This window comes from Protopterus annectens, chromosome 16.part0 (genome assembly GCF_019279795.1).
Source record: "Protopterus annectens isolate FY-2018-M chromosome 16.part0, PAN1.0, whole genome shotgun sequence".
Classification (NCBI taxonomy): domain Eukaryota; kingdom Metazoa; phylum Chordata; order Ceratodontiformes; family Protopteridae; genus Protopterus; species Protopterus annectens.
Genome location: NC_056750.1, coordinates 598796540 through 598814463, shown reverse-complemented (window position 1 = coordinate 598814463; position 17924 = coordinate 598796540). Strand labels below are relative to the sequence as shown.

Genomic DNA, 17924 nt, shown 5'->3' with positions numbered 1-17924 from the left:
TATTGGTTTGATAAGGAAAACATACATTTTATTTGGTGAGGAACTGATAAGTTAACTAAATTTCATCAATCACTATCTTGTCTAATATTTGACTTGAAACAATTCTGGTAGGACTATCTTCCTAACTACGGACTGCTTGCCAGAAGTCTTAAATTAGCAATTTGTTGATGTGTAATAAGTGTAGATTTAGCTGCATTTGTATGCAACCTAACTAAATGTTTTAAAGTTTGACAGTAAACTTTAGCAGTTGCTGCAACTCCGAAGACAACTAAAAGGTGTGAGAGTCTTTACTTCATTTCTTGATAAGCAGAAATAGTCTTTCCTGAATGAGTGTCAGTAAATTGCGAATGGTTAATACAGCAGTGGTAGGGTCTGAGCAACTGTATAGAGGTGTTAGTGTAAAATCTCAAGAAAATAAATCAGAGTGGAATGAGTGGACTGAGAAATGGATCTAGACCATTTTATGGTTCATTTTTGATGCAACGTGAATACCAGGTACATACGCTGGAAGAATGGTCACTTATGGTATCTGGTTGCCAGAGCTGTAGCTAGGTCACTTGGTGACCTAGCCTACCAATACTCATATTCATTTCAGTAGCTGAAATGAATCCTGGCACTTTGACTGTGCCCTATCAGCAGCTCTTCAGCATTGCTAATTGTGCTCCTTGACAGTGCTTCATCCAACCCTAGTTATGGTACTGTTTAGTAGCGTTTGAAATGCTTTATTTTGTCAGGAATATTGGTTAAAAGAGCATCTTGCATCTAGAATCCAATATTTGTGATAGACTTAGGATTTAGAAGTACTTCTTTCATTTCCTATCTCTGCAGGATTATGCTTAGCAACAGTTGTAAAGTACAGTTGTGTACCTACCATAAATGTAGATGTTCGAGTGTATTCACTGTTGCAGTCATTACACTTGGATTATCCTGCTGGCAGGCTACCCGCAGTCGGCCTGAATTCCAAAGTCTAGGTCCGGCGTCGGTTGCTATCGCCTCTTCCCTGACGTCAGTGTGCCAGGGGTATAAAAGATGCAGCCAACGTTATTTTCTTCAGTTTTTCTTGCCCCAAATGTCAGGTGCCCCCATATTGGAAGGCTAAAAATTATGCCAATAAGCATGCATGCACAACAATAAACATTTCCTTCATCTACAAGCAAATACACCACCAAGGTTGTATAGGATAGAGAAGTACAGATAAGTCCCAGCAAAGAAAAGGGGGATGGTGGGAGGGTAACCTGGACTGCAACAGTGAATACACTCAAACATCTACATTTATGGTAGGTACACAACTGTACTATGTTCATCGTGTTTCACTGTTGCAGTCATTACACTTGGGTTGAATCCCAAAGCTGAGGTTGGGTGGTTGGGTCTAAATAGGATTAGGAGAGGCTGTAAGGCCCTGCAGAACTGCAGTGGCGAAGCCTGCTCTTGATTTAGAGTAGAGAGGTAAGTGGTAGTGCTTGGTAAAAGTGTGCACTGAACTCCAAGTTGCAGCCTCTAAAATGTCTTTGGTTGGTACTCCTCTGAGGAGGGGTGCTGAAGTGGTTGCTGCTCTGGTGGAATGTGGCCTAATGCCTTTAGGCACTGATTTGCCATGTTGTGAATAGCAGAAATGAATGCAGTGGCCTATCCATTTTGAAATAGTCTGCTTTGAGATAGCCTTTCATTGTGATCCTGCAGCATATGCCACTAAAAGTTGCTCAGTCTTTCGGAAAGCTTTAGTCTGGATGAAAAATGATGAAAGGTTCCACAGCCATGAGTGCCTGTAACTCTGACACTCATCTTGCAGGGGTTATTGCTAGGAGCAGAGCTGTTTTCCATGATAAGAACTTTATTTCAGCTGTGTTGGCTGGCTCAAAAGGTGGCAGTGTTAGTTTTTCCAAGACATAATTGAGGTCCCATGCAGGTATTGGTGCTCTCCTTGGGGGTCTTATGTTTTTGGCCCCTCTGAGGCACTGTCTTAGCAACAAATGTAAAAAAAATAGGTGGTTCCATATTGTAATGAGTTGAAATGGCAGAGGCATGGATTTTAATTGATGAAAAAGATAGGCCTTTGTCCAGCATTTCAGTTGGGTATTGTAAAATCTGAGGAATATTTGGTACAAACGTGTCAATTCCTTGTGCCTGGTTCCAGGCACAGAATTCTGCATAAGATTTTCTGTTGCTAGGCCTCCTGGCCTCCAAAATAACATCCATCACTGCTTTAGAGAGAGTTATGCTATGAATGGCTACATTATCTGTCATGCTGCCAGATTTAGGGTCCTGAGTTGGCTGTGCCAAATCTGCTCATTTCGTTGAGTCTGTAAGTGAGGAATCAGAGGTAATTTCCAGGCTGGGCCTTGAGACAAGCTCTTTAGGATTGGATACCAGTGCTGGCAGGGCCAGTCTGGGGAAATCAGAATAATTTTTGGCTTCTCTTGTCTGACCATTAGGAGTACCTTGGGGAGGAGAGGCAGAGGAGGAAAGGCATATACTGTTAGGGTTTTCCAGCTGAATGACAGAGCATCCACCTTCCATGCTTGCTTGTGATAAGTCCTTGTGCAGAATCTCTGTAGCTGGCAGTTGTGAGGGGAGGCAAATAGATCTATGTCCGGGCATCCCCATTTCTTTGTTATCATGCTGAAGACTTGTGGATCTAGTTGCCACTCGTGGGGATCCATGAGGTTTCTGCTTAGTTCGTCTGCCAGAGTATTTTTCTTTCCTGGCAGGAATTGTGCTTGCAGGTGTACTTGATAAGTCAACGCTGTGTCCCACAAAGTCATGGCTTGTCTGCAGAGGAGTAGGAATGTGTGCCTCCCTGCTTGTTTATGTACCACATGACTGTAGTATTGTCCGTCTTTATCAGTAGTTGTCCTGGAAGAAGTAGATCCTTGAAAGCTGCCAGGGCATTCTGAACATCCAGCATCTCTTTTTGATTGATATGAAGATGCATTTGGCTTGTGGACCATGTGCCTTGAATACATTTTCCTGCCATGTGTGCCCCCTCAGGCATAGTCTGATGCATCTGTTGTTATTGACTGCCTGGCTGTGGGTAGGGTGAATGGCTGTCCCTTGTTGTGGTGACAGGCCTGTGCCCACCATCGAAATTCCTGTTGCAGGCAAGAAATGAGGGTTATTAATGTTCCCAGGCTGTGGCAATGTTGAGTCCAAACACATTTTAGATACCATATTAGTTTCCTCATATGCAGTCTGGCATATGGAATTAGCATAATGCAGGATGCCATGAAGCTCAAAGCCTGCAGAATTTTTCTTGCAGATAACCGGGTCTTTGTTGCCAACATTTTGAAGTAAGAAGTAAGTTGCCTTTGTTTGTCTGGCGTGAGATAAGCCATCTGTGCAGTTGTATTTAAGCTTGCACCCAGGAATATTATCTCTTGAGAAGGTACCAGTTTTGATTTCTTTTCGTTTACTGTGTACCCTAGGCAAATTAGCAATCTTTTTACAAATGCCAGATGTTTCAGTAAAATGTCCTTGTTCTCTGCTTGAATAAGGCAGTCGTCCAAGTAGGGGTATATTTGAATTCCTTTTTTTCTGCAGAAAGCAATTACTGGTGCCAGGCATTTTGTGAAGACCCTGGGTGCAGTAGATAAGCCAAAGGGCAGCACAGAGAATTGGTAGTGCATTGAGCCAGCTATGAATAGTACAGTTTTGTACCTACCATAAATGTAGATGTTCGAAGATCCACATTGCTGCAGTCCTTACATATGGGTAGTCCGCTGTCCTCGGTCGGCCCGAATACCAAAGTATAAGGCTGACGTCGGTCAAGGCGCTTAAGACTGACATCAGGACGTCAGGGTACAAATGCGCATGACCGACGTCATATCCTCAGTCTTTTCTTGCCCCAGATGTCAGAAGGCTCTAAAAAGAAAGGCCAAAACCAAAAGACAGCAAAAAACAACCAACCACCCCTGCACTAATCCTATTTACAATATTTACAATATTCACAACCCAAACCACACCACCACCTCTAACTACAGAGGGGAAGGAGGAGGGAATTGGACTGCAGCAATGTGGATCTTGAACATCTACATTTATGGTAGGTACAAAACTGTACTATGTTCTTCATCTCACATTGCTGCAGTCCTTACATATGGGTAGAATCCCAAAGCAGAGTTAAGGGAGGATGGCAAAACTATAAAGCATTAGGAGCTGCCAAAATGCCTTGTAAAATTGCAGTGGCAAAACCAGCCCTAGATTTAGAGTAAAGTGGAAGGTGGTAATGCTTAGAGAAAGTATGCACTGAACTCCAAGTAGCTGCCTCCAAAATATCTTTAGTAGCCACCCCTTAAAAAGCTGTAGAAGTGGCAGTAGCCCTAGTGGAATGAGGCCTAATCCCAGCTGGAATCTCCTTACCATGATGGGAATAACAGAAAGCAATACAAAACCAATCCACTTAGAAATAGTTTGTTTTGAAACAGGCTTGCCCTGAGAACCCAAAGCAAATGAAACAAATAACTGCTGAGTCTGCCTGAACCCTTTAGTTCTGCTCAAATAATACCGCAACTGCCTGTGTATATCCAAAGTGTGCAAAATCTTTTCCCTTTATTTTGGGGTTTGCATAAAAAGTAGGCAAATGAATAGTTTGGTTTAAAGCCACACTAGAAACCACTTTAGGCATAAAGGAAGGATTAGTACGCAAAGATACCCTATCCTTATGGAAAATTAAGAAAGGCTCAACCGCCATAAGGGCCTGTAATTCAGAAACCCTTCGCAGAGGTAATGGCCAACAAAAAAGCAGTCTTCCATGATAAATATTTCAACTCGGCAGTAGCTGCAGGCTCAAAAGGTTGTAGAGTGAGTTTCTCCAACACAAAATTGAGATCCCAAGCAGGAGTAGGAGCTCTATTGGGGGTCTTATATTCTTTGCCCCTCTAAGGAATTGCTTAAACAAAGGATGAGAAAACAATGGTGGGTCACAGTCATAGTGAGCAGAAATTGCTGCAGCATGAACCTTAATAGAGGAGAAGGACAAGCCTTTGTCCAGTAACTCAGTAAGATATTGAAGAGCCACACTTAAATTAGGCTTAGAAACATCAAATTCCTTTGCTGTACTCCAAAATAAAAATCTCCTCCATTTATCTGAGTACACTTTCCTTGTACTAGGCCTTCTGGCCTCCAAAATAACATTCAAAACTTGCTGTGGAAGCTGAGACCCTCCAGGGTTTAAAACAGAATATGCCAGGCTGTTAGATGTAGAGAGTGAAGTTTGACATTGAGTAAATGACTGTTCTCCTGAGACAGCAGGTGTGGAATCAAGGCAAAGGCCATGGAGGCTCCGTACCAGACTTCTCAGTAATGGGTACCAGTGCTGTCGAGGCCAATCTGGAGCTATTAAAATCATCTTTGGCTTGTCCTGTCTGACCTTCAGGAGTACCTTTGGGAGGAGAGGCAGAGGTGGAAAGGCATACACATGAAGATTGCTCCAATTGAATGAGAGAGCATCCACTTTCCAGGCTGTGGGATGAAACCTTTTGTGCAAAACTTTGGCAGCTGGTAGTTTAGTGGAGAAGCAAACAGATCTATGTCTGGAGTTCCCCATAACACTGTCAATTTCTGAAATACATGAGGATCCAATTTCCACTCGTGGGGATCCATAATTTGTCTGCTCAACACATCTGCTAAGGAGTTCTGTGCTCCGGCAGAAACCTTGCCTGAAGATTTAGCTGTAAACTGAGAGCAGTCTCCCACAAAATCATTGCTTGTCTGCATAGAGGATAAGAATCGTTCCCCTTGCTTGTTGATGTACCACATGACAGTTGTGTTGTCTGTTAGAACCAACACCTGCCCTGGAAGAAGTAAATCCTTGAAAGCTATTAATGCAAATTGGACTGCTAACATCTCCTTCAAGTTGATATGTAGATGTTGAAGTCTGGCAGGCCACGTGTCTTGTACCCACTTTCCATTTAGATGAGCTCCCAAGCTTTGTCTGAGGCATCTGTCGTTAGAATCTGACTCGCCTCTGGCCGGGTCACAGAGAGTCCCTTGTTTAGGTGACATTCCTGAGCCCACCACAAAAATTCCTTTTGAATGCAAGGTATTATCTGAATGACAGTGTCCATATCTTGGCAGTGCTGTGTCCATACATTCTTGAGATACCATTGTAGCTTCCTCATATGCAGTTTGGCATTGGGAAGTACCAGAATACAAGATGCCATGAACCCCAATGCTTAAAGGACTGTCCTTGCAGTCAGCCTGGACTGACGAGACAATTGATGGAAGTAAAGAGAAAGATTCTTTTGTTTGTCCGGGGTCAAAAAGGCCATCTGGGATGCTGTATTCAGTCTCACACCCAGAAAGCACATGTCCTGAGAGGGTACTAGACTGGACTTTATTTCGTTCACAGAATACCCCAGGCATCTTAACACTGCTATCACATACTGTAAATGATGAAGAAGTTCGTCCTTCCCTTGGGCCAGAATCAGGCAATCGTCCAAATAAGGATAGATTTGTATTCCTCTTAGCCTGAAGAAAGCTATCACTGGAGCCAGAACCTTCGTGAACACTCTGGGTGCAGTAGATAAACCAAAGGGCAATGCAGAGAACTGATAATGAGAAGTCCCAGCCCGAAAACGCAGATACTTTCTGCAACTGAGCCTGATAGGAACATGAAGGTAAGCCTCCTTGAGATCCAGAGTCACCATCCAGTGATCTTTGCCCAGCAGAGGTAAAAGCTGTTGTAACATCAACATTTTGAACTTGGGAATGTCCAGATATGTGTTGAGGATAGATAAATCCAAGATTGGTCTCCACGTGTTCCCTTTCTTTGGTACTAGGAACAGGCGAGAATAAAATCCTAGGCCCACTACTGGCAGAGGGACCGTTTGTATGGCCCTTATTTGAAGTAGCAGAGAAATTTGTTTGTGAGCCTCTAATCTTTGCTGAGGAGGAACGTCCGGCATGCCTTTGAAAGGAGGCAAGGTATGGAAATAAAACTTGTAACCTCGGTGAATGATATCCAATACCCATTTGTCCTGTGTAATCAAATTCCAATTTTCCTTGAAAAGTGCCAACCTTCCTCCCAAAGGTGCTGCCAGGCAAGAAGGATCTGGCAGCTGAAAAGGTAGGTCATTGGGCCTGTTTACGAAAGGACTGGCCCCTGCCCTCCCCCGAAGATTGTGCAGGTGAACTCCCTGTTCTAGGTCTGAAAGAACTCTGAGCTCTGCCCCTACCACGTCTAGATCTACCCCTAGACTGAGAATCATAAGAAGGATACGTCCACCCCTTAGCAGGCCAATTCCTACTAAACTTGGAGGCTGAACTTGCAAAAATCTTTAACAGCCTGCATAGACTTAGCCTTGTCTTCCATTTTCTTCAAGACTGACTCCACAGGTGAACCAAACAACACATCAGACTGTAAAGGAGCATCCAAAATCCTTGTCTTAACATGATCAGATAAATTCTGATCCCTCAGCCATGCGTGCCTGCGAAGAACTGAACCAGTGGCAGCCACCCTAGACGAGGCCTGTACAGCATCAAAACCACATTGTAAAGAATGCTTACCCACCTGTTCAGAAACATGCACCAAATCTTGTAATTCTTTACACTCAATGCCTTCCGCCAGAGCATCCACCTTAGACTTCAATTGAGAAAGAAGATAATTTTGATATTTCAACATATGAAACTGGCAATTCAAAGCCCTCATAGCTAAGGTAGAAGATGTATAGACTTTAATTCCCCATCTATCCAAAGCTCTGGCCTCTTTATCTGGAGGAACCGGAATTTTTACAACAGAGGCCTTGACACCCTTAGGTCCCTGACTAACAGTTTCTGGGTCCACCCTAGGACTCTTATAAAGATATTTATGAGCCTCAGGCACCCTGTAATACCTATCCAGTTTAACAGGAGCAGGAGGCAGAGAATCAGGATTAAGTGAAGCCTCTGCAAACACATCTTCCACAACATCCAGAACAGGGGGTATAGCAAAGGGCCTATGCTGGGGTAAAAGCAAAAATTCCCTCAGCCTTTTCCTAGAATCAGAGAAGTCCTGACCTTCCCACTTAAAATGCTCCCTCATGGAATGAAGGGTCTCTGAAAAAGAAAAATCCTCTGGAGGAGAAGCAGGAGGAGTCGAATCATCTGCATCAGAATTAGAATAAGGAGAGTACTCCTGCAAGTCTTCAGCCGAAGACTCCGAAACATCCGAAGCCTGCTCAAAACTCCCCAACTCTGGCTCCACCCTAGGCCTCTTATCAGGAGGGGGCAAAGAACCTCTAATCAGAGTAATCAAATCTTCTGCCATTTTAAGCATGTGCTTCTTGGGCACAGACCCTGCTGCACTAGGAGAGACACCAACAGAAGCTAAATCTGGCCTGCCTCTGGGAGAAGCCTTGGAAACAGAAGGAGAGGGCCTAACCACCCTAGGAAGGGAGGGGAGTACAGTAACCTGAGAAGCCCCTTCAGCCTAACCTGCCTCCTGAGAGGCCACATCCTGCAATATCAAAGTCTCCCCCTGGGACTCCAGAGAAGCCTCCGTCGGAACCACCGGTTCCACTGACGGCTCTAAAGAACCGGCGTCCGAACGGACGACTCTTCTTGCCTGGGTTTAACTGCTTTGTCTTTGCGCTTCTTGGAAGAAGCGGGCGGAGAATCCGGCGGCATATTATAATTGCACCGCTTCCGAAGACCAGCCTAGCACAATCTAACCTTCGCAATAGTGCGCTTATTGAACCTAGCACAAAAGCGACACCCAACAACGCCGTGCTCAGGCCCCAAACAAGGAATACACAAAGAATGATAATCCCTATGCGGTATCTGTTTCCCACAAGAAATACAGTTATTCACTTTTTCTGACATCCGGTAAAACACTGAGGCAAGAAAAACCAAAATATTCCCCAACGGGTACTTAGCCAACTTTGATTCGGTCTGAAACTCCGAACTCGAAAAATTTCAGAACGCCGAACGGCACTTGCAACGCTGCTTCTGCATCAGACCATGCGGCAAAAAAGACTGAGGATATGACGTCGGTCATGCGCATTTGTACCCTGACGTCCTGATGTCAGTCTTAAGCGCCTTGACCGACGTCAGCCTTATACTTTGGTATTCGGGCCGTCCGAGGACAGCGGACTACCCATATGTAAGGACTGCAGCAATGTGAGATGAAGAACATCTGAGGTATTTTCTGCAAAATTGTCTGATTGGAACATGCAGGTATGTCTCTTTTAGGTCCAAAGTTACAAGCCAAGCCTTGTTGCCCAGCATGGGCAGAAGCTGCTGCAGAGTTAACATTTTGAATTTTGGAACTTCCAGAAAAGTGTTTAGAATAGACAGGTCCAGTATTGATCTCCAGGCTTTGTCCTTTCTGGGCACCAAGAAAAGTCGTGAGTAAAAACCTTGTCCCTGCTCCTGATGTGGTACTCGTTGAATGGCCCCCATGTCCATAAGGGATGAAACTTGCTTTTGTGCCTCTGCCCATTGATTGTGTGGCAGGTCTGACATTCCTCTTGCATTTGGCAGGGTGCAAAAGTGGAACCTGTAGCCCTGAGACACTACATTCAAGACCCATTTGTCCTGGGTAATTATGTGCCAGTTTTGTTGAAAAAGTGCTAGTTTTCCCCCTAAGGGAGCTTCCAAAAGGAAAGTGTTTGGTACTGGTAGAGGAAAGTCATTGTGACTTGTTTCCTATAAGGTTGAGAGTTGTCTTCTCTGCTTTTGGAGGTAGAAGCACCCCATTGTTTAGGCCTGTATGAGCCTTGGGGCTGGGCTCTGCCTCTAGGGCTTCTGTATCTGCCTCTTTGTGGCCTGTCTGATACTGGAAAGGGCCAATTTTTTGAAGGACAGTTCCTGCTAAATCTGGGTGGCTGGACCTGTAAGAAATCTTTAACTGTTTGCATAGATTTCACTTTATCCTCCATTTTCTTCAGCACCTCTTCTGCCTTAACACCAAACAAAGTATCATGCTGTAAAGGAGCATCTAACAATTTTGCTTTAACATGATCAGGTTGATTCTGTTCCTTTAACCAAGCATGCCTTCTAATCACAGAACCCATTACAGCGGCCCTACAAGAGGCCTCCAAAGAATCAAAACCACACTGCAAAGTATGCTTTCCCACTTGTTCAGCTGCATGCATTAAATCCCGCATTTCCTTGTTGTCTGGACATTCAGAATTAGTCAACATTTTCTGTTTTAATAGTGACATTAAGTATTGCTGATATTTAAGCATATGAAATTGACAATTTAAGGCCCTTATGGCCAAAGTAGCAGAAGTGTAAACGTTTTTCCCCCATCTGTCCAGTGCCCTTGAACCTCTATCAGAGGGGACCGGGTTTTTATCTGTCTGGCTTAACTGGTGCAGGGGGTATGGAGTCTGGAGACAGGCCGGACTCTGAAAATACATCACCCACAATGTCCAGAACAGGGGGAATAACAAGGGGCCTGTGCTGGGGAAGTAAAAGAAAATATCTGAGCCTTTTCTTAGATTCTGAGTAATCCTGGCTCTCCCAATGAAAGTGCTCCCTCATGGTATGCAGGGTTTCCCCAAATGAGTAATCTTCATGCGGAGAAGCTGAAGGAATAGATTCTTCAGCATCAGAATCCTCATAGGGAGGAAGAGAGTATTCTACATCAGAGGAGGAATCAGAGGAAATGGAAATCTGATCTGAAGATTCATATTCAGTCTCTTGCCTAGGCCTCTTATCAGGAGGGGGATGGGAACCCCTGATCAAAGTAATAAGGTCTTCGGCCATTTCGAGCATTTGTTTTTTAGGCATGGAAGTTTGTCCTGGAGAATGCTGTACTTGTTTCTTTGTCTTTAGAGCTGCTTTAGTCTTTGGGTTTGAAGCTGAAGATGGCTTTACATATAACTGTGTTGGTCTGAAAACACCCTCAGAAGCCGATGCCTGCACAGCGGCTCCAGACCCATCTGAGGGGATTGTTTCCAAGGATGCAATACCTTTCCATAGGCCCAGTTGGCTCCACGTGGGAGTCAGAAGCGGCCTGTGGCTCTGAGGTAGCAGGTGTCAGGGGCTGCAAAAGCGCCTCACTGAGAACCGGCGAACTGACGACTAGCTTAGCGGAAGCCTCATCGTCGGTTTTGGACCTCGGATGCTTGTCCTTGTCTTCATCCTTGCGTTTTTTATGAATTCCGGTTGTCGGTTGTTCCGACGCCATTATATAGTTAAACCTTCTGCCAAAATAATGAAAAGCAAAATTGTACCGACGCTTAATAGTGCACAAAACCGACAACAAGCAACGTCGTGGTCTGGGCCTAGGCAAGGAATACAGTAAGAATGAAAATCCTTATGAGGTACTTGCTTCCCACAAGAAATACAATTATTAACTTTTTCTGACATCGGTCTGGAAAAGACTTTGGATCTGAAATTCGATTCTGAAAATCTCAGGAGTCGGCCGACCGGTACTTGCGAAATGCTTTTGCTTCGGGCACCGTGAGGCAAGAAAGACTGAAGAAAATGGCGTCGGATGCATCTTTTATATCCCTGGCGCACTGACATCATGGAAGAGGCGACAGCAACCGACCCCGGACCTAGACTTTGGAATTCAGGCTGACTGCGGGTAGCCTGCCCGCAGGATAACCCAAGTGTAATGACTGCAACAGTGAAACACGATGAACATCAGTAGTTTACGTGCACTACAATGACCAAGATTTAAATTGCTTAGAATTATTAATTACTCATTTATGAAGTTTTGAATGTTTGATAATTTGTCTTGATACATTTTACAATAGGTTTAGGAAATGTAAACGACACCCAAGAGAACTTATGTCCTATTTTAAGCGGACATAATAACCAGGAAGGGTGTAAATTGTTCATGAGATACATGGCAGGAAAGTTAAGTGACCAACTGTTCTTGAACCAGCTTCTCTGAGGACAGAAGTCACACTGGGCTTCATCAAATGATCAATTCTCTTCAGTGTTCTTTACCTACATATACACCAATCTTACCTCTATACACAACATTCTGCATGTAGTTATTCAGCAGTCCTGCAACTCCCCAAAACTGGATATGAGGAATTTCTGGGTAACCATCTGGTTTCAGTTCAAACAGCTACACACAAGTAGCGTGAAGACCAAGATCAAGTTACTTGGGACACCTACATGAATCTGGGAACCAGGCTTCCTCCCAAGATGGGACTAGGCAGTATACATTTTTAGCACAGGTCCTGAGGAGAAAACTTTGAGCAGACTTACTGTGACATATTCTTACCTTAGGAAGTGGAATATTAGATTTCATAAGAAAAGAAAACAAATGGCCCATGCAAATCTTTTGGCAACATGAACAAATCCATTGCCTACAAAATAACTTGAGTTTAACAGCCAAGAGTAGTTGCACACCACCATGCACAAGAGAACCACGAGGCATGCTTTACAACTTACTATGAGGGAAATGTGGAGAAATTAAAGATGGACATAAAGAGAATACGAGAGTAAAGGAAGGAGGAAGAAGATGTACAGGAAAGAAGGGGAGGAATTTTGTTTGGAAAGAAGGTACAAAAAACAGGGACTGGTGATGAAGTCAACAGAAAAATGAGAGAGAGACAGCGCATTAAAGAATATACAGTGTTTTACGGGGTATTAGAGAAGATAATGGTTGGGAGGCAGAGAAAAGGTGGTCTATCAATAATATAACTGTTGAAAAGGCAACAGTGTCCATCACTGAGCATATTTAGAACATGGCATGTTTTTGTCAAGTCCCACAACACTGACTGCATATTCATCAAAATGTCAAAATCAAAAAAGTTTTTAATAGCAGTGGGTGAAGTGTGTAGGGGGGGGGAGCAAGCCCTCTACACTGCTTAGGCATGTTACACCCCCTTAAACACATTCAGGGTTCTACAACCTTGGGTAAGTGCATAACATTCAATGAAACAGTTTGCTGAAGCAGTGGGACTCAACAATGTCTACAGTAATCATGTACTACTTATAACAGCAGCAAATTCATTTGGTACAAAGAGGTTTGTTTCACTCTTTTGATCTGGTTATTTCTTAGGGTCTTCCTAATTTCGGTGATAAAATAATCCCATAAATTTGGCTATATATTGAATACAGCGAGCATCTGAAGTGATCTTTTAATCAAGGAATTTGATAAATTATTAGAATTCCTATCCCCTACTACAGGGTATGTACCTCTGGATAACAATGTGAAATGCAGACTTTTTTGTAAAACAAAGGCTATGATGGTCATTTCTACCTCTGCCAGAATAAAAAAGATGTGTAAATTCAAGCCAGCATAATTACTTTACATGTAAGCAATATGGACTTCTGTTCTGCAAATTCTCTGAAACGTTTGCAGTGTTCTAGCTCTGCTCAAGGTCTGCAACCTAAGCAGTCTGTTAAGAAGTGACTAGTTAAACTGTTCACACATCATTACAGTGAACAGATTATCATTTTTGGTATTTGCTTGCCAAGTGATATGTTGAGTCCTTTTCACTTTAGCACAGATCCAGATGGAGAACAGGTCTGTTTGTGTCTTTCGGCTTTTCTCGGTTAGGGGTCGCCACAGCGAAACTCCGGTCCGCTAATGATTGGTAGTGGATTTTTACGTACCGGGTTACCAGCCCTGACGCACAACCTTCAACGAAGGCATGCCCCATTCACGTATGCCTCCACACAGAAGGCACTCTAGCTGAGAATCGAACGGGACAATGTCTTGCTATGAGGCGACAATGCTACCGCAGCCCCACCATGGAGAACAGAAGGTAACACTCTCAAATACCGTCTGGAAAGACACCTAATTCAGTTATTCTGTGTGGATTGGATAAAAATTCGGACAAGGCTACTGTTTTGCCCAGTTACTCTGGTCTGTTCTGGTTGCTGCATTAATAAAATGAGTTAGGCTGAAAAGCTTTCATATTTACTAGTACTGGTTAACTGCCTGAGAATTCTGGATTTATTGTTTTAAATAAATATGCATCTGGCTTTATTCTGAAATGACAATGAAAGTGCACCTTGACCTTTTCTGTTTCAAGCTGTCCTTACAAGTTCACTCTGAAGACAAAGGGCTACAAGGCACTGGGTTACATAAATCCTGAACTTCAGTATTAACTGCCTCTACTTTCCTCTGACATTACAGGCAGCATCAAAAGCTTGCTAATTATTGTGAAAAACACCTTCAGATGCATATGTCTTACTAATACCCAAAAGCAACCCACTGCTTGGGTCTTAAACATATTGCATGGCTTCAGAAAAAGAAAGACCTTGTGCTCTGTCTTCTGTTTAGACTGAAGTTTCTTTCCTAATGCTCATTGGCTGTTTTCTGGTTAGTTGTTTATGAGAATAATACAATAACCATGCATTAATGACACGTTTAGACCAGAGTGCCTTAATAAAGACCTGTTTATCATGAGCATTCATGAACTGGGATGCAGAAACACTTATTTTTTTCACAGGAAATGTGCACATTACTCAAGCTGCCTTAATAAAGAAAAACTAGTAAATATCTTTACAAAGATTTGTATATTCTATGTAGTGGTGTCTCTGGTTGGAGTCTATAATGCATCTGCTGACGAATGTTTTTTCCTCTGATGCACCCATGCTGAAAATGCAACTTTAAAGCAGGATCATGGATTATCTAGCCTTAGCACTGTTACATGGAGCTCCTCCTCCATTTCAGTGTTACAGAATCCACTTTCTGCTCTGTTACTATCCTGAGTCATTTTAAAACCATTTGCTTAACCCACTACCTGATTCATGTATCTTAGCGAGATGATCACCTCCATTCCAGTGTAATCTATAGTTAGTTAAATCCTAGTAAATGACATTTCCACACAATGGGGTTAGTCAATTGCTAAGCACCACTTTCTTTATGGCTATCTTTGTGGTATCTTTATGCCAAGTACATTTTCTAGTTTGCAGTTTTTAATTGCGTTTCCTCACTTAAGTTTCTCTTTTGGGTACTGTTTCTCAAGTGAATTATACCAACACTGATTATTTCTAAATGCCCAGGTTGTGGCTATAAAGTTCATGCAGGATCAGTCAACACACCTAAGCAAAAAATAAAGTTATAAACCATTAGCTACCCTTACCTGTAAATGGACATAATCATACTCTTCCAGTAACTGTATGCCTTCGTATTCATTAGGTACACTGGCTGATTCTCCAGATGCATATACTGGTGGGGGAGGAAGAGGCCTGTCCTGTATGCTGCCTTTACGAGCACAACCTGCAGGTAGGCTTTCACCCGAATGCTGGTCAGCTGAAGACTGAGAGGGTAGAGCTGGGAGCGGGCGCCGAGAAAGGCTCTCAGTTGAAGGTAGCCTGGGCCTTCGGAAAATAAGTGATGGGTTGCTCTGAATAAGGGATACAACACAGGCAATGGCTTCAAGGATTTGATGGCACAGTCGAAGAAGCTGGTCAAGCTGCCCACCTTTCCTAAGGGATTTTCCTCCTTGGGAGTTCCAAACAGAAGCATGAAGGGCTTGACCTTGTAATGACAGACTTCCATACGCTTCTTCCAAGATATCCAGCTGCTGACTTATGCTGCCATGCAGGGCTGGTTCAGGAGCCTGTGGAGAGTTGGACATTGCACCATGAACAAAATTGCAGAAATCACGGACAGTGCTCTGGAAAATCACAACAGCCTCTTGTATGTCCTTCTCATCTAAGCAACTACTTTCAAGGACCTGTGATGTACCTCCTGTCAGTGACATAAGTCTCGCCACAGAACTCTGCAGTGACTGGTGCAGCTGTGCTAGGGTTTCCATGGCATATGCTGCATCAACAGCGATCTCCTTTCCCATTGACTGAGACAGACTGGATTCCCGCCCACTGCATGACTCTGTAGAAGACTTTGACCTAGTGCTTCCACTGCTTGAAACAGAAAGGCGGTTGAACCCACCACTGACAAATTCTATGTCTTCAGGTACCAAGGATGGCATGTGGTAGATGTCATTTTCATCTGTCTCAGTGTCTGGTACTTGGCTGGGTGGTGTTTCTGAAGCCAAAAGTTCTTCTGGAGCTTCATAGATGTTTTGTGATTCTTGTTTGAGGTTCATGGGGACAGAATAAACATCGTGTTCAGATTCTAGATTGGAAGACTTCATAAAAGCAGGGGGAGTGTCATATAGATCCTTACGCAGAGCACAGAGTGGTTGTGATGGCACCTGAGGTAAAGGCGTCTGCTGCATTGCTGTCCCCAGGGCAAGTTTTGTAGCAAAAGATGGTGGGACATCGTAGATCTCCTCACTGGTAGGAAACTCGACATGTCCTCGAAGAACGGAAGAAGGAACATCATATACCTAAGTAATAAAAAACAAAACAGTTTAGCATTCATGAAAATAAATATCATATTACAGCAATCACGACGACTAAGGCAAGTAATTTTAGCTAAATCCTATTATTTAAAATGGGTTTCAAATAACTACCGATATCCCTACACTTTACTACTTTTACCATGCTTAACTGTGGTCGTATAAAATGTTACTAGATATAGGTTAGCAAAGTATATAATTTTTTCCCACCCTACCTATAACTGTCTCCACACGTCTCCCCTGGCTTCCATGATCACCCAGTTCTGAATCCAGCAGTAGCTTCATTCTACATACCTGCAGATGTTATGCTTTGCCAGGTAGGCCTCCTGACTACTTGGGAAATTGATTTGCATTATCTCAGTGTTTAACCTCATGAAACGAGGGATCCTATTGGAAGTTGTAAACAATGCAACCACCAGCCATCATGCTTAAAGCAGTTGGCGGTGTTCTCTAGTGGTGGCAATGGCTACTGCAATGACATAAGAACATTGTTACTGCCCCTATTTACCCTGAGATGACCTGCAAGGCTCCTACTCTCCACCAGAAGTTGCACTAGTATTCGGTTCCTCAACCCTGCCCCCAACAGGTGAGTTGGTTAATGATTACTGAACTTTTCTTCCCATTCCTCAACTCAGCCATGCCTACCAGCAGCTCAAGTTCATTTCTGAACTCAGGTTACTGGCAGCACAGAAGGACACCCTGCCTCAGTGCCACTGGGCCAGCTCAGACATTAGTCAAGTATTACACATAACAAACAAGTTATTTCCACCTTCAGACTTTGGTCTGATTTTTTGGAGAAACAAACTTAAGGTGATTACCACTACTTTGTTCAGGCTACATTTAACAGGATAAGGAAGGAACATTTGTTTAAAGTACACTTACTGTTGTCTCTATTACACACAAGTCAAATATGTATCCATGGCAATCTTTTAGCTAAGTCATATTCCCTGATTGCCTTTACATATGCTTACATTTCTAAGGTCCTAAAATAATACCACTGTTTATACTGCTCACCTTTTATTCAGAAACAATAAAGTTCACCTGCAGAGGAATGATTAACTCTTGCTAGGAAGTAGCATGAAGCTGGCTTTAAAGTGTTTGAGATGATTAAACAGTGAACTTTATCTACCAAGATTTCCTAAGGGAATCAGTTTCCAAATGCCAGGGATTCAGAACTGTAACTTGTATGCTGTTGTATCAAACACCACTATCCCATGTGATACTGTATACAATTTGTAATCTGCCCTTGCTATTTACCATGACAAGCATGGTACTAAACATTTCCAGCCATCACTATGAATTTGAATATTGTGTGCCTTATAAAGGACAGAGCAGAATTAGCATGCTGCAGCCTGCTAGCACTTTACCCTTTCTTCACTATTAAGTGAGACATTACCCATGAATGAATCCAAAGGTGTTCTTCACTGCTGAGCTGCTAACTGCACTCTAGCAAACCACAGAGATGGAGGAGGAGACCACAAAATTGTTTTCCATCTGGGTTCTGGCTGACTTTATATTCTGCAAGACCTTCAGCTACTTCTTAGGACCAGGTCCACAACGTACCAGCCTTTGGTGAGAGTACAGATTCCTACAAGCCAGTTATCTAAGCTTTGGTTCCACTAAAGGAGAGCAGCTGATTCTGACTGACTGGCCTCTGTGGGGTTATAGCCTTACAGACTTTAATAAGTGGAGGTTTGCTTATGTTGGTATTCTTCATTGCTC

General features: G+C 43.3%; 1 protein-coding gene across 4 annotated transcripts in view; it reads right to left on the bottom strand.

The window, feature by feature from the left end:
- The window catches only part of LOC122790444 (breast cancer anti-estrogen resistance protein 1-like), an 829901-nt gene that overhangs the window by 225554 nt on the left and 586423 nt on the right, over positions 1-17924 (bottom strand). For all 4 annotated transcript variants that reach the window (XM_044057980.1, XM_044057978.1, XM_044057979.1 and 1 more), the window contains exon 4: positions 14979-16190. In XM_044057980.1, coding sequence (XP_043913915.1) covers positions 14979-16190 — 1212 coding nt within the window. The remainder of the gene's footprint in view (positions 1-14978; positions 16191-17924) is intronic.